General features: G+C 44.7%; 1 protein-coding gene across 1 annotated transcript in view; it reads right to left on the bottom strand.

Moving 5' to 3' along the window:
* The window catches only part of LOC132575517 (uncharacterized protein K02A2.6-like), a gene marked incomplete at its 5' end in the record, with an annotated part of 39,099 nt that extends 14,004 nt beyond the window's left edge, over positions 1 to 25,095 (bottom strand). Inside the window, 4 exons of the mRNA XM_060244332.1 lie at positions 21,760 to 22,372; positions 22,532 to 22,971; positions 23,101 to 24,213; positions 24,766 to 25,095. Coding sequence (XP_060100315.1) covers positions 21,760 to 22,372; positions 22,532 to 22,971; positions 23,101 to 24,213; positions 24,766 to 25,095 — 2,496 coding nt within the window. The remainder of the gene's footprint in view (positions 1 to 21,759; positions 22,373 to 22,531; positions 22,972 to 23,100; positions 24,214 to 24,765) is intronic.
* Positions 25,096 to 25,699: the final 604 nt, after the last annotated feature.

Genomic DNA, 25,699 nt, shown 5'->3' with positions numbered 1-25,699 from the left:
ATATCTCGGAGTACTTGCTCTCTTGGGAGAAATAAAAGAGGGATGTCTCTAACTAAAACTTCCTGGAATATATATCTATTGACATCAGAATGTTAAACTCAATGTCTCATTGTTCTGATAATCCAGCAAGGACATTTTTATATTCTAGAGATAGGTTAGATCTAGATATAGTTTTGATACAGATCTAGATAGAGACTTGAGATAGACCTATTGCTCTCTGTTGAGAATTGACTATATTTCTTGACAATTTGTTATTGACATGAATTTGTTCTTATGCTGTAAGCTAATACTTTACTGATTAAGGTGATTGTGAGAGAACACCACCCCTTGAAGGGCAGAATCTCAGGAGTGGCGCAGCTGTCTCCAAGGGAAAAGCTGCTGCAGCTGCAAACTGGATGGCCAGGTCGAAGTGTAGGGGATTTAAACAGGGATCAACTGAAGGCTGTGGGTGGGGAGGTGAGTTAGGGGAGCAAAAAGCATCATTGGAGCCTGGCTGAGAGGCTGCCCCACAGAATCATGTTGGGACCAAATACCATGAGGACGGCAACCAAATTTTCCTTACGAACAAGGCACTTCCCAATGCCCTGACTAGGACTGGTGCTAGTAAGACTTTCAGAGGCCAGGATATTGTTCTGTGGGGCTCAGTCTGGGAGTATGCCAAAGGGTTTATGTACCTATGAAGTCTTGAAATAAACACATGGAGCAGCAAACTACTCTCAGCTCAGCCTGATTTGTCACAGTGATATTTCAGGAGACTAGTTAATGTGCACTCTAGATCTCACTGTTCCGAACTAAGCAAGCTCAGTCTTGATCTGCTATAGAAACTCAGAAACATCAAAATGTACAAATGACATCTTGAATTGGTTGTATGACTTACGCTATTTGAGAAATCTCTTAGCATTCAGTAGGTTACCCCTTTGCAGGTAAACAAGAATGATAAATTGTGATGAAGTTCAATGTTCCCTCTAAACTGCAGAGTCTTGTGAGTAAAAATTCTACTTTGTGAGCTACTGGTATTAAAGTTGTGAGCTACTGCATAAATTATTGTGCTCTGGGGTCATCCTTCCTGAGCTAAGGCAAAAATGTGTGAGCTGGAGGCTAAAAATTTGTGAGTTAGCTCATGCTAATTCAGCTTAGAGGGAACACTGATGAAGATAACCTCTGCAATGTTACTGTTATAGAGCATCACAATGTGGCTAGATTGAGGAGCTACAACCACATTGACCTTATCATATAGCAGAAGAACATGAGTTAGGCAGTTCATGTAGTCATTCAGCTGGGATATTAATATGTCTGAATAATGAACAGACATAATGCTTCCCTCATGTCTTCCCACAGTAATGGCAAGGATTTCTGCCCATGGAGCACAAATTTCCTGCCTTCTCCTTCCAAATCCTATGGAGACATTGCTCTTCTTATTGCTCCTCTGCTTACTGAACTGAGATTTATTGGGGACATTGGTTTGGACCTGTTCTGGTGCTTCTTTATGGAAAAACTTGTCCAGGGATTTAATCAAAAACATATTATATTTCCATCCACCAGCAAGTGAAAGTGTCTCTCTTTGCATATAAAGATGTCATTATTGAAGCAATAGCTGGGGGAGCTACTTTTATCTAATGCAGCTGTAGTATATAGTAAGCATATCTGTATGCTTTATGTTGCTATTTTTTACCAATCATTTGCTAGACAGGAATCTATAGAAACAAATGACTTAAGTTGGCAAGCAATAATATTGATATTAGACAAGTAACGTGCAGAACCCTACAACTGTTTGCAGGGGAGTTCTCCATTTGTTACCAGTTTAGTGTAGTGGTTAAGTGCAGGGTCTATTTGGAAGAGCCTGGTTTGATTCCCCACTCACTTGCAGCTGCTGGAATGGCCCTGGGTTAGTCATAGCTCTTGCAGATCTGTCCTTGAAAGGGCAGCTTCTGTGAGAGAGCTCTCAGCCCCATTCAGGCCCAGCACTGGCCTTACCAACACCCCAGGCCGAACTCAGCCCCCCACCCACTTTGTTTTTAATTTTTTGTGTGCCTGGTGACATCACCAGAAGTGCAGCCCTCCCTATTCACAGCTGTCTCCCACTTTAAAACAGGAGAGGGCCAGGGCCCCTCCCCCACCTTGCGAGGCTTGCAAAGCCTCAGCAAGGGCAGGGAGACAGCGGGCAAGCTGCTGTTTCTGAGTGCGCTTGCTCCCAGCACGCCCAGCCCTTGCCAAAGGGCGAAGATGGCAAGTGCACTCAGAGCTGCTGACTCTGAACTCATTCGCTGCCATACCGCCTCCCCTGACTTTGCTGGGGAGGGGGCGTGGCAGCGGTGAGGTTGGGGACTGGGGGGCAGGGAGCTACGGTGAGGTGGGGGGCGAGGAGCCGGTGGTGTGATCACAGCATGCTGCACCCCCCTGGCGTGATCATAGCACGCCGTGCCCCCACCAGCCGTGACGTGCTTCTTATCCTTTTTCTTCTAAGAATGTGCTGGAAGATGCTTCTCCCCCCCCCCCTTTTTCAGAACCAGAAGGGAGGTGGAGTCAAGCCTTCTGCAGCACATTCTTAGAAGAAAAAGGATAAAAAGCATGCTGCGTCGCAGCTGGTAAGTGCGGGGCATGGTGTGCTGTGATTGCACCAGGTGGGGGTGAGGTGGGAGCAGAAGGGCCCAGGTGCAGCTGATCGTGCCGGGAGGGAGTGAGGCAAGAGCAGAAAGGCTGAGGCACAGCCGATTGCGCCGAGTGGGGGGGGAGGTGGGATCAGAAGGGCTGTCGATCATGCCAGAAGGGAAGGAGGCACCCCCGTGGGAGCCGGCATCCTAGGCCATCGCCTAGTTCGCCGACTCACACGCACTGGCCCTGGCCCCATCTTCTTCACAGGGTTTTGTTGTGGGGGAGGAAGGTAAAAGACATTTTGAGCTGCTCTGATTCTCTGAGATTCAGAGTGAAGGGCGTGGTGTAAATTCAATATCTTCTTCTCCTCCTCCTCTGATATCCCCCTCCCCACATTGGGTCCTCTTTCCCTCCTCCTGGCAGTTCCCCATCCTCTCCCCTTTCCCTGCTTATTTCTCCTCTTCCCACCTACCAATCTTTCCTTCCTCCTATATTTATTATTTATTTAATTCATTCATTTCTACCTTGCTGAATGGGGACCCGAAGCAGCTTATATTATTTTCCTTTCTTCATCTTTCATGTAGTGGCAGCTGTTGAATAGTAGTAATACAGCATGTGGTTACTGCTAGGCCTGGGTGAATCAAGCAAGTCATGTGATAGTGAGTCACCTGGTGGTTACTACTAGGCTGTGGAGCGAAATGCTTAGTGAGGGCTGTGGTGATCTCATCGAAAGTGGCCAACTTGAGGGTCATGGGCGCAATGAGGCCTTGTGCCAGCTCCAGGACGTCCATTCCGCAGGAGCTGAGGAGCAGCGCCTCCTTCCTGCGGTCCATGACCTTGTTGTATTTGATGTGGTTCTCCAGCTGCTCTAACCATGTTTCTCATCTCTCAGGCCTGGCCAAGCTGAAGGCCAGAATCGGTCCTGGCGTAGCAGCCATCTCTTCCACGGCAGTGCGGAGCACGGTGCTGGGACGGAGGCAGTGATGTGCATTGCGGTGCTGATTTGGGCCGCTCACCAGGATCGCACCTTCATCGCCACTATAATATAGTGGGTTCCATGAATGGAAGAGGCAAGGGGGTAGTGAATCATAAGCTCTTTATTGATTTCAGCATAGTAAGGCCTAAGTATAAGACTGGGGAAAGGGCCAACGGGGCCAACCTTATATACATGTCAGGGTTTCTGCACTAGTGTTCAATTGGTCCATTCAAACCAGCAGGGGCTCATGATTGGAGCAGGGCAGCAAAGATTTTGATCCTGCTGCCTATTGTTCACAAGTCACCAAGCTCTGGTCGTCTGGCTCCATGCGGGAACACCCAATTCAGTTCTAACTTGAGTCCATATATATAACAATAACAAAGTACTGAAGGCTAGCAATGTTGTTGAGGTTGCTTAGCACTAGCCACTGAGATCTCAGGGGGCATCCATTCTTAAAGCTGTAGGTGCTGCTTCTATCATTTTGTGATTTTCAACATACCAGTGTATTTTTTCTTCAGATTTCAGATTTTTTTGTAAATCTGGCACTTCTCTCAGGTTTATAGAATGATCTGCCATAGTTCTAGGATTTAAATATCACCAATGAGGGCATGTTGAGAATTAGATATATCAATGATGCAAATATTATATATTATAACAAAATACTATATATAGCATCTTTCGTTTTAAACAATTTATTGGTAGCATATGGTTACAAAGCTTATCTATTTCTTAATTTTTTCTTTTTTTTCACATTAACCCATATGACATTTCCATCCCCCCTCCCTCCAATGTTGACTTCCCCGAGGTTATAAGTTCAAATCCATACTAAAGGCACTTCTGATTGCTCAAAGTTCCGTATATATATTCTTACAACTAAAAAAATGTCCAATATTTCTTTACTTTCCAAGTTTTCTCCATATATCCTTTAAATTTTCTCCACTCCCTTTTGAATATCTCTAAATCATAGTCTCTTAGTGTTCTGGTTAATTTGTCCATTTCACACCACAATAAAACTTTCATGGTCCATTCCCATTTCTCTGGTATTTTTTCTTGCTTCCAAAGCTGCGCGTACAAAGTCCTAGCAGCTGATAACAGGTACCAAATTAAAGTCCTGTCTTCTTTTGGGTATTTTTCTAATTGTAATCCAAGTAAAAACGTCTCTGCAATTTTCTTAAAATCATAGCCCAAAATTTTGGTGATTTCTTGTTGTATCATCTTCCAGAATTCTTTCGCTCTTTCACATGTCCACCACATATGGAAGAAAGAACCTTCATGTTTTTTACATTTCCAACATCTATCCGACATTTTCTTACTTATCTTAGCCAATTTTTTCGGAGTCATATACCACCTATACATCATTTTAAAACAGTTCTCCTTAATGCTTTGACAAGTTGATATCTTCATTGAGTTCTTCCAGAGGTGCTCCCATGTTTCCATTTGTATTTCTCTATTCACATTAATTGCCCATTTGACCATTTGAGACTTTACTACTTCTTCTTCTGTAGACCATTTCAATAATAACTTATATACTTTTGATATCAATTTTTCCTTGTCACCTAACAGGACTCTTTCCAGTTCTGTTTGTTCTCGTCTAATCCCCTCTGATTTTATGTCATTTTCCATCAAACTTTTAATTTGTTGCATTTGAAACCAATCATAATTGTTATTTAGCTCTTCTGAGGTTTTTAATTCAATTTTGTCTCCTTGAATCTTAAGCAGTTGGTTATATGACATTTCTCTTTTTTCTTCAGAATCAGCTGTTATTTTTATTACTTCTGCTGGCACTATCCATAATGGTTTTCTCTCGTCCCCGTATTTCTTGTATTTTATCCAAGTATTTAGTAATGTATTTCTGACATAGTGGTGAGAGAAAAAACCATCCATTTTATTCTTCCCATAGTACATGTATGCATGCCAGCCGAATCTATTTCCGTGAGCTTCTAACCACAAAGGTTTTTTATCTAACAGCATTATCCAATCTTTTATCCATGTCAAACAAACTGCATCGTGGTATAGTCTTAGATCGGGAAGTTGAAAACCTCCTCTCTCTTTGGCATCCGTTAAGATCTTCATCTTTATCCTTGGTTTCTTTCCGGCCCAAATGAAATCAGAGATTTTCCTTTGCCATTTGTTGAATTGTTTTGCTTCTTTTACAATCGGGATGGTTTGAAACAAATACATTATCCTTGGCAAAATATTCATTTTGATTGCAGCTATCCTGCCCAGTAAGGACAAGTTGAGTTTATTCCATTTCATCAAATCTTTGTCCATCTTACACCACAGTTTTTCATAATTGTTTTTGTATAAATCAATGTTCTTCATTGTTATCTCTATTCCAAGGTACCTAACTTTGGTTGTGACTTCACAACCTGTCACCTTTTGTAGTTCGTTTGTTTTATTTGGTTGCATGTTTTTACAGAGGAATTTCGATTTCTCCTTATTTATGTATAATCCTGCTAGTTCTCCGTATTCTTTTATCTTAGCTAACAGCAGTGGTGACACTTGAACCGGATTCTCCATTATGAACACTATATCATCTGCAAAAGCTTTATATTTGTAAGAGAATCTTCTAATTTTTAGACCTTCTATTTTTTCATCTTTTTGAATTTGTTGTAACAAAATTTCAAGAGTCATTATAAACAACAATGGTGATAGCGGGCATCCTTGCCTTGTTCCTTTACTCACTTTCAATTCTTTGGTAAGGTCTGCATTTATACACAATTTTGCATGCTGATCTGTATATATTGCTCTTGTCATTTTTATAAATTGTTCCCCTAAATTAATTTTTTCCATTACCGCAAACATAAAGTCCCAATTTAAGTTGTCGAAGGCTTTCTCTGCGTCAACAAAAAATAAGGCCACTTCTTTTTCCGGATGCTTTTCATAGTATTCCACAACATTAATCACAGCTCTTACATTGTCCCTTATTTGTCTTTTAGGAAGAAATCCCGCTTGGTCTTTGTTTATAAAGTTGGTCAGGTATTGTTTCAGTCGCTCTGCTAAAATTCTTGTATAGATCTTATAGTCATTATTCAACAATGAGATTGGTCTATAATTTTTTACGTTTGTGCTATCTTTATCTTCCTTAGGAATCAGAGAGATTACAGCTTCCCTCCAGGTCTTTGGGATTTTCCCTTCTTCTCTTATCGTGTTTAACAACTTCAACAGTTTGGGTGTTAATTCATCCTTGAGAGATTTGTAAAATTTTGACGTGAATCCATCTGGCCCTGGAGCTTTACCCTCTTGCATTGCTTTTATTGCTGCTTCTATTTCAATTTTCTCTATTGGGTCATTTAATATCTTTTTCATATGTTCCGTCAAAGGTGCCACCTGAATGTTTCGTAGATACTCTTCCACTTTTTCTTTACTTACATTCACACCCTTGAATAAATTTGCATAGTATTTAAAGAATTCTCTTTTAATTCCTTCTTGATCCACTACTGTTTTCCCATTTGCCATGATTTTATTTATAGTCTTATTTTCTTTCCTTTTTTTTAATTGCCAGGCCAGGTATTTACCAGGTTTGTTTGCACTTTCAAACGATTTCTGTTTCAAATTTTTTAAATTCCATTCTAATTCTTTATTCAGCAAATGTTTAACTTGGGATTGTAATATCGTAATTTCTTTTATTAATTTTTTCTTCCCTGGTCTTTTTTTTAAGTCCTTTTCTTTTTTATCTATTTCATTTTGCAGTGCTGACAGCCTTTCTTCTCTTGCTCTTTTGTCTTTATTATTCAATGTAATTAATATACCCCTCATTACTGCTTTATAAGTGTCCCATACTGTTGGATATTCCATATCATCCGTTTCATTTATTTGGAAGAATGCTGCAGTCTCCTTTTCTAAGAATGATACAGTGTCTTTATTTTGTAGTAAATCCTCATTAATTCTCCATCTTCTTGATTTTCTTTGCAATTTTGTTGACCAGCATATTGGATTATGGTCCGCCCAAACCTTTGGAAGAATCTCAATTTTTTTTGTTATGAGGCCCAAGCCTTGGGAACCCCACAACATGTCAATTCTGGAAAAAGAATTATGCCTTGCTGAGAAAAATGTATAGTCTCTTACCTCAGGGTTGAACTTTCTCCAAATGTCTTCTAGATTTTCCTGTTTAATCAACTCAAAGAAAGAATTGGGCAGCTTCCCTTCTTTATCATTCTTCTTTGGACTTGATCTGTCAAGGTTATTTTGTATTGTCCCATTAAAATCACCCATCATCAATACCTGGTCATAAGTCTCTTCGTCCATTTGTCTATTTATGTCTTTAAAGAATTTGTCTTTCGCTCCATTGGGTGCATAGAGTCCTAGTAGTAACGTTTTTTTCGCCTCTATCGTCACCTCAACAGCAATGTATCTTCCTTCTTTGTCTTTAAAGATTAATTTTGGGTCAAGTTGTTCTTTAATGTAAAAAACCACCCCTCTTTTCTTTTGCTCTGCTAGTGAAAAAAATTCCAACCCCAAATTTCTATTCCACAAAAATTTACTGTCCTTGCGTTGTATATGAACTTCCTGTAAACAAATTATATTACATTTTTGCTTTTTAATCCAATGAAATGTTCTCCTTCTTTTCTGTGGTGAATTTAGTCCATTTATATTCCAAGATAGTAATTTGTACTCCATTATGATGTTGGTTCTTTATTTTCTTCAAAAAAGCTATGCATCTCTTGTTCGCTTCTTATTGTAATCCTTTTGCCATTTTGTTCAAATCCAAGACCCTCTGGTATTATCCATCTATATCTTGTGCCCTCTGCACGCAACTGATCGGTTAGCTTCTTGTACTTTTTCCTATCGCTGATCACTTCTCTTGGTAGCTCTTTCATTATTTTAACTCTGCTCCCTTCTATTGCCCAGGCTTTTTGGTACCCTTTCCTCAAAATTTTCTCTGCCACTTCTTTTGATCTTAATCTTATGACGATGTCTCTTGGCAGACCTTTATTTTTCGCATAAACTGAGTTGACTCTGTAGGCACCCTCCAACATACTCTTAAATCTGTCAGGGTCTTCTTCTATGTACTCAGTGATGATATCCACCATATAGCCTTTTAAGTCTGTGTCTTCTTTTTCAGGTACCCCTCTTAGACGCACTTGTGACTCCAGCAACTTACAGTCGTGTATTATGACCTTTTCTTGAATTTTTAGCAAGGCAGAGGCCTGTGTATCTACTTTCATCTCTACCTCTTTCACTTTATTTTGAGTCTCTTCCTTAAAATTCTCTATCTCCTTCTTAAGGTCTCCAACTTCTTTTTTAATATCTTTTTTATTGCCAAATGCAATTTGTCCATAGCTTTTAACATTTTTGCCTCCAGAGCGTCAAATTGAGCCTGCATCTTGTCAAATGATTGGGCTCTTGCACGTGTTGTTCTTTCTACTGACATATAAAAAATCACCAAACCTTAAAAAAATCCCCACATAAAATTTAGCATCCAATCCAATAGCTTAGAGCCAGTTCTTTCAGATGAGACTAGTTTCGTTTTTCTCCCTTCTTCCTGAGCAAAGATATTGAATTTTAACAATTTTGACAGTTTTTCTCCCTTTTAAAATGGCAATCGTTATTTCTCTATGGTACAGTTCCAGCCTAGAGAGGTCTCTCTTCGTCTTTCTTGATCTGAGTCTTGGACTCAATTCCTTCCTAGTTCAAAGGTCGGATGTCACAGCTCTTGTTGTCCTTATAGGCTCTGATTTATTGTCCAGCCCCTTTTAGTTTCACTTCCTGTCACAGCTTAGACTGATCTCGTGTCTAATCTCGCAGTTTTTTGAGCTGCATGAAGAAACCGCAACCACAAAAATTCACAACAATATGTCCTTTCTCCAAAATATCTTTGAAGGCAATTGTTTTTACGGCGTTCAGTTTTCCCAAGCTGAATTCTTTTCCTGCTGTGCCCCCACTCAGCTCAGTTCATTCTAGGTTCTGCAGTTTATGGGCATATATACACGGCAACTCTCTTTTCTTTCTTCTGCGTCACCAGCCTCCCATTGCCAACTTTCACTCTTATCTTGAAAGGTTTTTTTTTTTTTTTGCTGTTGTTCACATCCAAAGCCACAGAGCTCAGCTTAACAAGGTAAAAGTTTTTTTTCCATTCAATTATGCTTTGCCTTCGTCTGTTATTAATCCACTCAGTGTTTAAACTATATTCAAAGTCTCTCAGAGTGAAGATAAGAATGATGAGTCTACCTTTTAGATGTTCTCAACTCCCCCGGCTGCTATTTTCTTGCAATTAAAATCAGTCCTTCTAGCGTGCTTGGATTCCGACAGCCTTAAGTGACCGAAGTCACTTTAGAGTCACTGCAGACGATGGTTGACATTCCATTGCCGGACATCAAGAAATGAAGGAGTCAGCTCCCTGACTGCTCCAGTTCGATATCAACAGCATTAAAGGAAGATAAGTCGTCTTGGGTTAACCCTTGCCTAGGGTTAATGAGCATAGACCTTATCAGGGGTCTTTAATACCCTGAACAGTGACAATAAAATCCCCCTCTGTTAGGGAGCTGCAGACTGTCTTCCAGCCAAACAGGAAGTCCAATACTATATATAGCATCTGAACTGCATAGGTGCATGCATGCATAACCTCTATTCCATGGCATTCATATGTGCGCATGCCCATTCTTCAATCACATGTATTGAATTGTCACCCACGTATGTATCTAAATCATCCTCCCACAAAAGGCATTATGTCTGCAACCACATATTTTAGTTTGATAGTCAGTCTTTTACTTTTAGATTCATGACTGTGGATCCATGACTGTCAACTTTACTAGCACTTGTAAGGCTGGAAAACATGCTTGTGCTATAATCATACAAAAATTTCAAGTGAACTGAACTGCAGAAATAGGTTTTCCAGCCTGTGACAAAGGGCAGAGGGAGAGACAGAGCACATGTTCCTGGGCTGTGACTATACAGAAAAGAAGAGCAATGGTTGATAATCCTTAAAGTAAGTGTAGCAGACAGTGGAAGGCAGCAAGACATGATCTGGAATGAACAGACCTTCATTTATCTGTCAGCATTTATTTGCTGCAAAATATTCTTGCAGTCATTCTTATTTGGGATTCCTTCTGTATGCTGTAAATGATTGTTAGAGAGCCAGTGTGGTATAGTGATTATGAACAGTGGACTGTAATTTGGAGAACTGGGTTTGATTCCCTACTCCTCCACATGAAGTCTGCTGGGTGACCTTGGACCGGTCACAGTTCTCTCAAAATGCTCACAACATGCCTGTTGTGGAGAGTGGAAGAGAAGGGAATCAGAAGCTACTTTGAGACTCCATAAGATGGAGAAAAACAAGGTATAAAAAACAAATTCTTTGTCATGGATAAATCTGAGCAGGTAAAATGATTTTGTGAGCAGTCACATTTTGTGGACATCTAAGGAAAGGTACACGAGGCTTGATGAAAGGACAAACAATAGTCATAAAGTTGTGAATCTGGCCTGAACAAAGATTAGTTAAACTCAGAATGAATTAATCTGAGGTTTAAATAAGTAAGGCTTTTTCAAAGATTAAAGTAAATGCAAATATATCTTCAATAGACATTCACCTCTCAATTGCTACATGATAACTTAATTTGTAATACATGGTCTTTCACAGGTGTTGAACCATTTGTTAGGAGGGAGGGATCTGACATAAATGGGACTTTGTGGGGCTGGGACATGTGTGTCGTAAAATATAATGCCTGGTGGTGGAGGTATAAACATTATAAAGGACACAGACAAACACAAAGATTTTTTAAAACTTAAAATACAAACACACTTAAAATTCTTGCAATATTTTGTTTAAAATGGATATGTGGAGTGGGATTTAGCAATGCAATTTGTAAAATAAAACATCAAGAAAAAACACAAGGATCACAGCAGAAACTAAAAATATAAAATGCACTGAGTCTAGGAAACATGAAGTGGCTGGGCATTGTAAGCTTCTTCCCCCACCCCATCTTAGTCTACTCAGATTGACAATGGCTTTCCAGTGTAATATCCTCCTTTGGCTGTGGGTTCCCAGGTTAGAGTACTCACTAGGCACCCGGATCCATTCAGCAGAAACAAGCTGGCTCAAAGCATCAACCCTTCATTTTCATGGACACAATTCCAGGAAGCAACAGCTTCACTTCACTATAGGAATACTGGAAAATGAAACTGAGCTCCACTCCATTGAAACCATTGCAGCCCAGACAAAGTTGCAAGGAAAAGATGGAATGGATTTTCCATTAAGGTCTCTGGTCCTTATAGACCATCTCTCTGGATGCAGAGATCTTAATGGAAAATCTATTCTGCATTTTCTTTGCAGCTTTGCAAGCCCAAAAGAGCTGCCTGCTGCAGCCAGCAAAGCAGAAAGAGCTGGGAACTTTGGCAGTTTCAGAGTTTCAAAGGGTGAGGACAGGAGGGGAAGGAAGAGAAAGAACCACAGGCCTGATTAAAACCCTGGACGGGCCAGTTCTGGCCTGCAGGCCAGACATTTTACTCCCTTGGTCTAGACTTGAGTACATCACCTTCTTTCATTTTGTATCCTATGTCAAGTTAGAAGTGCTGAACTATGCCTATTTTGAGTAAGTTTGGCTTTTGCAAGTGAGAGCAGCTAGCTAAACTTCCAACAGGATGACTTGGAGTTGTTGAGATGCTCTTTGTGTGTGCTTTCAAAATCAATAACTAGTCATCACTGGATGTTTTTGTATGTTGCAGTAGGCAGCAGGAACTCCCACTCTGTGGCTTAAAGGGAAAGTAGAATGATTTTCTCATCTCTAGAATTTCAGCCCAAATCCCAATAATTATTTTGCATTCCCATTGTGCAGATTAGACCAATGATCTTTAAAATATTTGTACTGTTTTCTTGCACCAGGTTCAGGCTCATAAAAATCCCACAATCCAGTCCAGGGGTATCAAACATAAGGCCCGCGGGCCAGATTTGACCCCCAGAGAACTCCTATCAGGCCCTTCAGCAACAGGCTGTTGTCTGTTTCATTCTCTCTTGTCTGCTTTCTTCGGTCAGTACTTCTGCCAAGGGCCATTTGGATATACATAACATCACTTGTGGGCCATACAAAATATCAGTTTAAAAAACAGTGCTCCGCTGAGGGAGAACAATTCAGGTCAGCAAAATTAATGCAAATAATTGTTATTTCTATTTGAAGTAATGTGAGGAGAGCCTAATTCGGCACACACACACATACACACCTGGCCCACCGCCCTAGGCAAATGCCTTGGTCCAGGGCTTTTTTTTTGGTAGAAAAAGCCCAGCAGGAAATCATTAGCATATTAGACCACATCCCCTTATATTAGCATATTAGGTCACACCATGTGGGATAATCAAGTGTAAATTGAACTGGTGGTAGCTGGCTCCCACCCCTGCCATCCCTCCCTCCCTTCATGTAGAAACTGCAGCTGCTCCCAGCAGACCTTTAAAGGCACCCACATGAAATGCAGGGAAGAAAGAATAATAAAGGAAAATAAAGAAATGATGGGAGGATTGAGAAATAAAACAGAAATGGAGGATGAAAGCAAAATAAAGAAATGGGGGGAAGAAAGGGGAATAAAGGAAAATAAAGACATGGGGAAAGAAAGGGGGAAGAAAGGGGAATACAGAAATGTGGGAAGAAATGGAAATAAAGAAAGGGGGAGAAATGGAAAGAAAGGGAAATAAATTGGAGAAGAAATGGAAAGAAAGGAAAATAAAGAAATGGGAATAAAAGGAAATAAAGGAAAATAAAGGGAGAGAAAGGAGAATAAATGTGAATAAAGAAATGGGGGAAGAAGAAGAATTTCAGATTTATACCCCACCCTTCTCTCTGAATCAGAGACTCAGAGCGGTTTACAATCTCCAATATCTTCTCCCCCCACAACAGACACCCTGTGAAATGGGTGGGTCTAAGAGGACTCTCACAGCATCTGCCCTTTCAAGGACAACCTCTGCCAGAGCTATGGCTAACCCAAGGCCATTCCAGCAGGTGCAAGTGGAGGAGTGGGGAATCAAACCCGTCTCTCCCAAATAAGAGTCCATGCACTTAAACACTACACCAAACTTTCCATTTCTGAACACCTTCTGGTGTTGTTTTTATGTGTTTTAATAGAATTATTTTATAATTTTAAATGCATTTTAATTGTTCATTTAAAATATTTTATGTTTGCTGCCTTGTGAACCCTGATCAAGTGGAAAGGCAGCATAAAATGATTTTAATTAATTAATAAACACACATATGTAATACAAAAATTGGAGAACTAAAATTCTTCACAAAAGGCAATTAAAAGAAATAAATAAGGAACTTCTATGCATTTTAGTCTGCTTGAAAGACAGCTGTTTTCACAGGTTTCTATTTTTTTCCATCCAACTTTTTTGTCATATTCAGTCATATAATATTTGCTTTACAAGTACAAGGAGAAATTGTTCATACTGAATATTTAGACGGTCTCAAAAACAAATCAGGGCAAATCTACAATGATGTATAAAGATCTTTGGAGTCATTTTGATCAGAACTATCCTCTACATCAGGGTTGTTGGGTTTTGTTTTTTTTTTTGCAAAATATTTAAACTGTGACAGGAATTATTGGATGAGATATCATCTAATCTAGACTCTGTCAGACAGGAATGCTTTAATTATTAAGAGCTCTATATAGATGCATAAAACAAAAAATGTGCAACAAGGAATAGCTCTTGATGAAAAAAATACAGAAGCACTTATCATTTATTCTTCCACAATCTGTTCTTAATAGAATCTCATCCCTCTTGCACATAGCACTTTATTTATTATTCAGCTATTACATTAAAATAAATCCACTCAATTGTTATGTCCAAGTCTCAGATGTGATACATTAAGGAATATTTTTTGATTCTATAGCATGATAATCTGGTTTTAAATTTTTAAACAGGTATGTCTTCAAAAATATAATTGCAATAGTACCTTGAGAGGCTCTCTCTCTCTCTCTCTCTCTCTCTCTCTCTCTCTCTCTCTGTGTGTGTGTGTGAGAGAGAGAGGTTTGGATAGATTCTGGTTTAGGAAGATCCTGTTAGTGTCTTAGCACTAAACTACATGCTATTTTGCAAGCTGGGTTGGGGTTCCCCAGATCTGATATCTATTCCCTTGCAGTTACACAGAATCTGCAGGGAAAGGCATCTTTGTGCTACTGCTTTTCAAGCTCAGTGACTGATGTGGTCTGTGTTACTGTTTGGCAGGCCCGTAGATACGACGGGGCCTGTGGGGGCGCAGCCCCCCACTTCTGGATGAGGCCACCTAACTTTGGGCCCCTATCATCCCCCAGGGCCTCTGGTGTCCTTCCTGCCATCCTCCCTTCCCTGGCACCCAAATCCTATGCGGGGGTGAGTGGCAGAAGCATTCCCCAGCCAGTTAAAGCACCCGCCAATCAGCTGATCCATGGGCCCTTTAACTGGCACGGAAGGCTGGGACTGCTTCTGCTGCCCATCAGCCCGCGTGCACTATTTGAGTGGCAGGGAAGGGAGGGCAGTCCCTTCCTTCCTTGCACCAGGCCCAGCCTGTGGAGTTTTGCTGCCAGCGCTGGAAAGAGGAATCGCCATTTTTCCTTGGCTTTAAAACAAAGGAAAAACACTTGTCAGTTTCCCTCTGCAGCACCGGCCGAGTTCAGCCAATGCAGGAGAGGGGAATCACCCTTTTCCCCTTGGCTTTAAGGGGGGGGGGGACTCCCTTTCCCCTTAAAGCCAAGGAAAAATACTTGCCAGTTTCCCTCTGCAGCCCGGGCCCAGTTCAGCCAGTGCAGGAATTGCCGTTTTTCCTTGGCTTTAAGGGGAAAGGGAGTCCCCCCCGCCACCCTTTAAAGCCAAGGAAAAGCACTTGTCAGTTTCCCTCTGCAGAGTGGACCGAGTTCAGCCAGTGCAGGAGAGAGGAATCGCCTTTTTATCGTGGCTTTAAGGGGGGGACTCCCCCCTCCCCTTAAAGCCAAGGAAAAATACTTATCAGTTTCTCTCTGTAGCCTGGGCCCAGTTCAGCCAGTGCAGGAACCACTGTTTTTCCTTGGCTTTAAGGGGGGGGGGGATTCCCCCCACCCTTTAAAGCCAAGGAAAAACACTTGTCAGTTTCCCTCTACAGCCCCGGCCGAGTTCAGCCAGTGCAGGAGAGGGGAATTGCCTTTTTTTTTTTGGCTTTAATGGGGGGGGACCCCCCCCTTAAAGCCAAGGAAAAACACTCATTAGTTTCCCTCTGCAGCGCCTGCCAAGTTCAGTCAGTGCTCTAGTAGCTGCTGCCCTCCCTTCCCCATCACCCAAATCATGTAGGGCAGTTTTATTTGAAGTGAGTGGGAGGGAAGGCTATGGGGTGGGGCTGCTGAGTGCTCCCTGAAAAATTTATAGGCCCCTCAACCTTCCAAATCTTGGCTACGGCCCTTCTGTTTGAAATCTTTCCTATCAGTTCTTTCTTTCAGAGACATTAATGTTATGCATGGACACATTTTGTTGCTTCAAAAAGGGGAACCCTTTATTCAGTCCAAAACCCAGCAGTGTGGATGTCATATGGGGAAAGGAGTGCAGTACATCTATGATCTGTCCAAGTTGAATAGAAAACCATGAGGCGAAGAACTGCAGGCAGGATCAGAAAGTGGCAGAAAATTCTTTCAGCTCTTGCTAGCTTTGCAGAACCACAGTCGATTTTGCCTGCTCTGTGTCCCATTCTGTTTCCAAAGATCTTCATTCTCAAAAGCAGCTTTTGGGAGAGGGAGAAGGGACAGGATTTCACTATTTCTGTTAACTTATTCTGGTCACTGTTCATGAGATCCAACTAGGGTTGCCAACTTCTCTCAGGAGGCCGAAGATTTCTCAGAATTACAATTGATCTCTAGACTATATTTATTTTATTTATTTATTTTATTCCATTTGTATCCCGCCCTCCTAGTCAAGGGATCAGTTCCCCTGGAGAAAATGGCTGCATTGGATCCACCTATGGCATTATACACAGCTGAGGTCCCTCACATACCCAAATTCTGCCAGGCCTAGACTCAGCTTCCATTTTCTCAGCCAGAGTTGGCAATCAACCCATATATTCATTTTGCTACCAGAGAGACAGTTCCCTTCCATTAATTAAACTGAAACAGTACAGCCCCTTGCCTTAAACTGATGAAAGTATTACAAATGTTCTTCTTTTCAAGGTACTTGCATGAATAAAATGCCCTTTTCCTCTGCTCCACTTAGATTTTAGAGTGAAATTTATTAGAGAACAAACAGACATATTTCATAATAGTTCAATCTACTTTTATCATGTTGAAATGGCAAATGGCAGAGTTTCATCTGCTGTTACAAGTTAGAAATTTAATATCAATGAAAATGAGTTCAGTGTTATTTCATTTATGTATTTACAGCTGTGGCTACAGAAGTGGTATTGAAAATATATTAACTTACTTAACTTTCGGGCATTTCTTATTCTAAAGTTTTGAGGTGAGTAGCAATAATTTTAAATCACATATATACACATGCACACAAGCATGGGAATATTTTGTAAAAATGGGAAAGAATATAGCAAAACTACTAGTCAGCTCATCTGAAACCCCAGTAACACTCATAACAAATTCAGCTTTTAAATTTGGTAGTTAACAAATGAGTTCACATGTTTAGTGGTATGAGCTACCACAAAAACTGAAACCCAGCATCTAGGGCTGCTAGCCTCCACGTGGAGCCTAAAATTCTTCTGGAATTATAAGTGATCTTCAGATTGTAGATATCTGTTCCCCTGAAGGAAATGGAACTTCTGTGGGTGGACTTTGTGACATCACATCACTCTCTCCAAATTCTACCCTTCATGGGTTCCACTCCCAAATCTTCAGGAATTTCCCAATCTGAAGCTGCGAACTCTACCAGCATTTGGACTTTGCAATATGTGCATGTTGAGGCAATACGAAAACAGGGACCACGGTGGATACAGATCAACCAATAAAAACAAACCCACCATGCCAAGAAATTCAATAAATCACAATAATTGCCAAAATATATTCCTGTATTATTCTAGAAAGAAATGCCAACAATTGAAGTATCAAAAATGGTAATGTTTTGATGCACAATTACTTAAATATTTTCACAAATTACTGTAAGCATGCAGTAATTCTTCCCTTACATAAGTATCCACATAATGTTAAAGTCCAACATGATCAAATACAGTGTCTTCATAAATTCCAAATAAATAATATTTTCAGCTAGATGTTAGTTTTCATTTTGTCCACAATCCATTCATCCACCATCTACAGAAATCCTAGTAAACATCTGTTTCAAAAAGGCTGTTTCGCAAGATCTGATGGTCTTTATCTTCGAGTTGTCTCAGACTCCTGTTACAACAGGGTATTCAAAATAAAGCCACCTCTAAACTCTTCAGCACCAACTATTATGTAAATATGGGTCAATAAAGTAATACAGAACTATATTTTAGTAATTATTGTGATTTATTGAATTCCACGGCATGGTGTGTTTATTTTCGTTTGTTGATCTTTGCACATGCTGAGCTGCCTGCCTTTAGGAAGAGATATCAACCCAATAACCACCTGCCAAGAAGAGACAAGATAGAACACTATTTGGATATCCTGAATTAGAACCATAAACATCAAGGAAGTGGTTGGGATTATGATTGGGACTGTAAGGGAAATAGTGGGAAGCAAGGGAACTCAATCATCAGTTCAGGATAGGTCAGAGAGAAACCCTCCCATCAGGGAAAGAGTCAGGGCATTTTTTTTGAGCAGGAACACACAGGAATGCAGTTCTGGCTGGCTTGGCACTAGGGGGTGTGGCCTAATATGCAAACAATTCCTGCTTGGCTTTTTTCTACAAAAAGCCCTATGTAAAGCAATGGTGATGTCAGAGGTGTGCAGCCTAATATGCAAATGAGTTCCTGCTGGGCTTTTTCTACTAAAAAAAGCCCTGGAAAGACTTAAAACACAGTCTGTGCAGGTGCACGTATTTAAATAGAATCAATTCAATCTTTTGATAAAAGTTTTCTATTGATATTGCATTTGTTAAAAATTCCTATACCAGTCATGGTTCTGTTCTGTTCATTCTGTTCTCTTGATGGTATTTATAAAACACTGCTCTGCTGTTACTCATTTGCCTTTATATCAATAAAGCCTAGGAAAGAATTTTAATGAGTAGTACTAATTGCAAAAATGCTTGAAATTTCAGAAGGACCTTAATTTAGCATTTAGCAAACTCGAAGAAGAATGTCTTTCAAATATGGGATGCTGTCCAAGAAAGTTAACTGGTTTCTAATTCTATGCACAGAATTTAATTTATGTCACAATCTAACACTTGGTATTTTTCCCCCTTAGCCCATATTTGCTATCTCTGTATGGTGGCAAATCCAGCAAAACATCTAAAGAAACCAGAAATATCCTTTACAGTTTTTCATGCCTCTCAGTTCTACAGACGCTTCTCATTGCTAACCATGGTTGTATCAATCTGAGCTCTGATTTGTATGGCACCACTTCTGTTAGGATTGCCAGGTCCAACTCAAGAAATATCTGAGGATCTTGGGGTGGAGCCAGGAAACTTTTGTGATGTCATGTCCTGCAATGTCACTTCCAGGTCAAAGGTCAAGTGATGACACTTCACAAGCTCCACCCTTTCTGATGACATCACTTCGAGCACACTACACCAAAACCCCACCTTTTCCTGTGATGTCATCCTAGTTCTAATACATGGTTAGGGTCCAGAGAGCTAAGTTACACATTTACAAGTGTTTTGTTATACAGCATGCTTTCTTTAAAAGCAGCCCGCCTTCTGAGTCTGCCTCCCAAACCTCCAGGTGTATGCTAACTGAAACCTGGGAACACTACCACAACTACTGATCTCAACCGCCCCTTTAAATCTCAACATTCTTTTTTTATGACATGTTGAGAACTCTCATTACAATTCTCAGTATGTTATTTTCTTCCTGCAATGGAGTTTTTGTTTTCATACAGAAGGAGATTCATTCAAGTGCACCCTCATCTGCAGTCTACAATGGGCCTAACACAGGTTAACTACCTCATCCACCACTTGTGAGTAGTGTTGCCAGGTCTATGTTGGAAAATACTTGGAGACTTTAAGGGTGGATCTGGAAGAGGGTGGGGTTTGGGAAGGAGAGGGACCTCATCAAAATTCAATGCCATAGAGCCCACCTTTCAAAGCAACCATTTTCTCCAGGTGAGCTGATCTCTGCCAGCTGCAGATCAGTTGTAAAAGCAGATCTCCAGGCCCCATCTGGAGACTGGTAACCCTATGTGAGAGTGACACTTTACAGAGTCCATGGCTTAAGTTCTGCACCCTGAAAAGCTGGATTTTGTAGCCTAACTGTTTTTTTCTAATTGCCCAGATAGGTCTATTTACTTATTTACTTATTAATATGCAGGGCAATTCTAAACTCATTGACTATAATGAACTCAGAATGATGTAACTGTCTTTAGAATTGCACTGTGTATGTCATGGAAAAAGAAAGGAGTTGTGCTTGTCCCCTGGTCCTGATTCTGGAAATCCTTCTGATCTCCCCTCCCCCCAGGTTTAAGAGCCATCCTGCAGGTTATGGCATTAAATTGTATAATACTAAGAATACTGAAAGAGATTTCACCATACACTGTCAGCCTTTCTTAGCCATGAAGGCTAGAAACGTGCTTTTAAAACTAAAAGCCTAAAATACTGAATCTGGTACATTACTATAATATAGATGGGACTATACTGAAAACCCTGGATTGCACATGCTTCTGTGTAGATATGCCTTGAGAAAGAACAACAAACAATACTAATCACCATCACCAATATAACAACAACAACAACACTAGTCACAGTGCCAAAGCCAAGAAGCTTCAAGGCAGGTTCCATGATTACAGCCTCTTGCATTTTGCACTACTGTCTCTTTCCAATAATAATAGAAACAGATGACTTAATTCCAGTATCCCCTGTTTGCCAGGCTATAATAGTGGTATTAATGGGCAAGTCAAGACTGGTCATAATAAAATTAGAAAAGAAAAAGCAGATCTAGTGGAACCTTCAGATCACTTTCTGGCATCGACCCTCATTAATGGGGAGAGCAGGAATGACAGGAAAGAGAAGGAAGGGCATAAGAGACAGGACCAAGCAGCTGCTTGAAGGATTCTCTTGGCCTGTGAAGTCAGATGCTTTTTGCAGATTCACTAATTGCCTGGGCCATATATTTCTGAATGGTATGAGCAGGGCCACTTGCAAAAAGGGATGCCAGCCTCCAGGTGGGACCTGAAGATCCCCTGGAATTACAGCTCATCTCTGGACTACCTTCTGCTCCTCCCTGCTTCTGGACCTGGAAGCTCTGTGCTGGGCTGTAACGTACTCGAAGCGGAGACGAGAGTAGGGCAACATGGTTTATTAGGAGCACGTTGCAAGAGAGCGAACACGCGGGCCGGGTCCCGCTTATGTACAATCCCGGGTACAGCCTACTGGGTTGGTCGGGCCAATCCAGCCCCGTTGAACTTCCCGCCACAGCTGGAGATAGGCGGGGACTGGCTCCCGGCGCTGGGGCTCCTGGGACTGCCCAGTTGCCCCCCCCGTCGGGTCGCATGACATTTCCTGATACACTACACCCCTCCCCCCCTGGTTAATGTACAAAGTCCTGTAAGTATGCGGGGGGCCGGCGCTCCCGAGTGGACCGTCTGGGGGGTCCCGGTGGCGGCGGCGCGGCCGCCGAGGATGGTGCCTCGGTAGGTCCTGGAGTGGACGGGGGCGGCCCGTCCGGTTTAGCGGATCCCTCAGGCTCGGTCGGTTCCGGTACCTCCGGCGCCCGCATCACGGATGTTGGGATCGCGTCCTCTAGGCGGTCTCCGTTAGGCTCCTCGCTGGATATAGCCTCGTCCGCGTCTGTGGGGGCCTCTGGAAGGGTGCGGCGCCTCAACTGGTCAATGTGCCGCCGTAGTACCTGGCCCCCCTCCGTTGATATGTCGTAGTGGCGGGACCCGGTTACCCTCAGTACCCGCCCCGCCACCCAATCGGGGCCCCTTGCATAGTTTCGGGCGAAAACTGGGTCGCCCGCGAAGAAGCCCCGGGCGGCGTCACGGACTTCGGGGCTCCCGCGGGTGTCTGAAGCTCGGTCGGGATGCAGCCGGTCCAGCCGGGTTATGAGTTTGCGTCCCATGAGGAGCTCAGCCGGGCTGACTCCTGTGACCGGGTTAGGGGTGATCCGATTATCGAAGAGGAACGCGGCCAGCCTGTGGTCCCAGTCCCCCTGTACAATTCGGCCGAGGGCCTCCTTTGTTGTGCGGACCATCCGCTCCGCCTGGCCGTTGGTGGCCGGATGGAAGGGAGCCGACCTTATGTGCCTGATCAGATATCTTTGCAGGAACGCCTGGAAGTCTGCTGAGGTGAAGGCGGCCCCGTTATCAGAGACTATGGTGTCCGGGATGCCATGTGTGCATAGGACCCTGCGCAGAGCTCTGATCGCGGCTGTGGACGAGGTGGACCCTACGGGGATGACCTCCAGCCATTTAGTGTAGGAGTCCACCATTATGATGAAGGTTTGCCCCTGGAATGGGCCCGCAAAGTCGATATGGAGTCTCGACCATGGCTTCCGGGTGGACTCCCACCTAGTGACGGGGGCGCTGGGCGGCTCGGGCCGTGATTCCTGGCAGGTCTGGCACCCGCGGACCCAGCCCTCGATCTCCCCGTCCATTCCCGGCCACCAGACGTAGCTCCTGGCCAGAGCCTTCATTCGCACTATGCCGGGATGAGTCTCGTGTAGGGATTCTAGAACACGCCTTTGGAGCGGGGGTGGAATCACTACCCTACTGCCCCAAAGTATGCAGCCCTTGTGTGCGGCTAATTCCTCCCTCCTCGCCTTGTAAGGCTTGAATTCTTCCCCCATGTTTCCCTCTGGCCACCCCCTCACCACCCAGTCGAGCACCCGTGCCAGTGTCTTGTGTTTCTGGGTGGCCTTGGCCACCTCCTTTGCGTGGAGGGGCGGCTCTGGGAGGCTCTCTATCATCATGACCTGGTGTGCGGGTGCGGGGTCCGGACCCGTCTCCGGAAGCGGCAAACGGCTAAGCGCATCCGCGTGTCCCATAGCCTTGCCGGCCCTATGAACCAGTGTGTACGTGTATGAGTTGAGGAATTGGTTCCACCTCAACACGCGCTGTGAGAGTATTTGGGGGGTTTGTCGGTCTGGGGCCAGTAGACCTAAGAGGGGCTTGTGGTCCGTGGCAATGGTGAACCCTCTCCCATATAGATACTCATGGAACTTCCGGACCCCTGCCACGATTGCCAGGGCCTCTTTATCTATCTGCGCGTAGTTGCGCTCGGCTGAAGTGAGCGTGCGGGAGTAATATGCGACCGGTACCTCCCTCCCGTCCGGAAGCTGGTGCCCCAGGACTGCTCCCACCCCATACGGCGATGCATCGCAGGCCAGGATGACGGGGAGGGCCTCGTCAAAATGGTGGAGCACCGCATTGGACACCAGGACGTCCTTGACCGCCTGAAACGCCGCGGCCTGTCGTTTGCCCCAAACCCAAGGGGCTTTTTTGTCCAGCAGCCGGTGGAGGGGCTCCGCCAGGGCTGCCTTGTGGGGGAGGAAGGAGTGGTAAAAGTTGAGCACCCCCAAGAAGCTTTGGAGCTCCGCTTTACAAGTGGGAGCCGGGGCTTGCACGATGGCTCGGGTCTTTTCTTCCGTGGGGTGGATTCCTGCTGCGTCAACGGCGAACCCCAGAAACTCCACCCGTGGAACCCCCAGCAAGCATTTCTCTCTCTTGACCTTGAGCCCCGCTGCCTGGAACCGGCGGAGCACCTCTCGAAGGTGGTTGCCGAATTCTTCGGGGTCCGGAGCGGCGACTAAAACGTCGTCGAAAAACGGCTGGACTCCTGGGATCCCTTTAAGGAGAGCGTCCATTAGGCTCTGGAAAATCCCCGGAGCGACGCTAACCCCAAACTGAAGCCTCTTTACCCGGAAAGCCCCCCTGTGGGTCACGATCGTTGGGGCCTCCGCCGTCTTATTGTCTACTGGGAGCTGCTGGTAGGCCTGGGCCAGGTCTAGCTTCCCAAATATCCTAGCCCCCGCTAGGGCGGCCAGGACATGGCTCACCACCGGCACTGGGTAGGGGTTGTCCTGTAGTGCCTTGTTTATGGTGCATTTATAATCGGCACAGATCCGCACCTCCCCGTTTGGCTTGATGGGGGTAACGATGGGGGTTTCCCAGGTGGCGTAGTCCACCGGCTCGAGGACGCCTTGTGCCGTGAGGCGGTCTAACTCTGCCTCAATCTTAGGTTTCAAGGCGAACGGTACCCTCCTGGCCTTGAGCCGAATCGGTCTGACCGTGGGGTCTAGGGGCAGGGAGATGGGCGGCCCCCGGTAGCTCCCTAGGGACCCATCGAATACCTCGGGGAATTCCTTGCAAATCTCCCCGAACCCCCGGGGCGTTATGGTCTGGCCCACCCCCTCCATGCGGATTCCCAAGGGTTTAAACCAGGCCAGACCTAGCAGGGTGGCCAGCTGGCGCTTAACCACCAGGATGTCCAGCGGGCCGTGGAAGGACCCCCGCTCGACTTGTACCCGCGCCCACCCCGCAATTTGCACCGGGTTCTTCTGGAAGTCCCGGAGTATGAAGTCTGCCGGCCGAAGTTGCAGCCGCTGGCGGGGACACAGTTCTCTTAGGGTTTCTTCCGCAATGAGGGAAATGGAGGACCCTGAGTCCACCTCCATTTGGCAGGGGTTCCCCTCTATAAGGACCGCCACTTTGATTTTATCGGGGGAATCGTGGGGCAAGTTCAGTACCTGTAGGGACGTAGAGTCTACCGCGTGGGACTCCGCGGACTCGTGGTACGTGGTCGGCTTCCTGCGGTTGGGCTTGGCTCGGCAAGCCCTGGCAATGTGGCCGGTCTTTCCGCAGCTCCTGCAGTCCCAGGTCCGGTACTGGCAGTCTCTCCGCTCGTGGGGGCCGCCGCAGCTGGCGCACTTGGTGGCCGGGGCTCTCTCCGACGCTGGTGGTCGGTCGGTCGCTCGGGGGCGTTGGGTCGCTCTGTTGGGTGTCCCGGCTGGGCGGCGTAGCTGATGGGCTTCCTCCTCCTCGGGGCCGTCGTGGTCCAGCTCTCCGTGGTGGGCAGCTTCCATCTTGGCCCGGGGAAACGTTCGTGCGGTTCGTTCCCATGCCACCGCTTCGCTGAAGGCGGCCTGGAGAGTAAGCTCTTCTTTGGCGAAGAGCTTCTGCTGGAGCCTCTCGTCGCGGAGGCCCCACGTGAATCTGTCCGCCAGGGCTTCCTCCAGTTGGGGGAGGTTGCAGTTCCCGGCGAGTTTGCGGAGGGCCGCCAGGTAGTCCGCGGCGGACTCGCCCGCGATCTGGTCCCGTTTGTGGAACAGGAACCTGCGAGCCACCCGCGAAGGCTGTGGTGAGAAGTGTCCCGTGAGGAGTCGGATGATCTCGTCGTAGGATTTCTCTGCCAGACGGGCGGGTGCCGAGAGACCCTTGGCGATCTCGAACGTGGCAGGCCCGCAGACGCTCATGAGAACGTCCCTCTTTGCTCCGGCGTCAGTGATCTTGTTGGCCCGGAGGTAGAACTCGACCCGCTCCGCGTAGGACTCCCATCCCTCTGGATTGGTTGGGTCGAAGGGCTCGAGGTAGCCGGTGATTCCGCCCTGGTTGGCCATGATGGCGGCGGCAGTCGCTTGTTGCCCCGATCTCCGTCGTAGCCGCTGAGGCTAGTATCCCACCTTCGTCGCCAGTGTAACGTACTCGAAGCGGAGACGAGAGTAGGGCAACATGGTTTATTAGGAGCACGTTGCAAGAGAGCGAACACGCGGGCCGGGTCCCGCTTATGTACAATCCCGGGTACAGCCTACTGGGTTGGTCGGGCCAATCCAGCCCCGTTGAACTTCCCGCCACAGCTGGAGATAGGCGGGGACTGGCTCCCGGCGCTGGGGCTCCTGGGACTGCCCAGTTGCCCCCCCCGTCGGGTCGCATGACATTTCCTGATACACTACATGGGCTATATTTGGGCTACAGCCACAACGACTCTACTGCAATCCCTCAACAAGGTGGGCTGCAAAGCACTTGGCTGGAACTTTGTCAGTGAGGCATGTGTGAGAGGGAGAGTCAAGTCAGGTCTTCCTGGCTGCTCCATTTGCATTCAACATTTGGAGATTGCCTCAGCTGGCATTTCCTGAGTATGTTGGGGCGTTTGATACCACTCTGCCACCCCAGCAGTGTTGAGAGGGGCTGTGGTGCTTT

The sequence above is a fragment of the Heteronotia binoei genome, chromosome 7 (assembly GCF_032191835.1).
Source record: "Heteronotia binoei isolate CCM8104 ecotype False Entrance Well chromosome 7, APGP_CSIRO_Hbin_v1, whole genome shotgun sequence".
NCBI lineage: Eukaryota > Metazoa > Chordata > Lepidosauria > Squamata > Gekkonidae > Heteronotia > Heteronotia binoei.
This window is presented reverse-complemented; position numbering and strand designations above follow the sequence as displayed.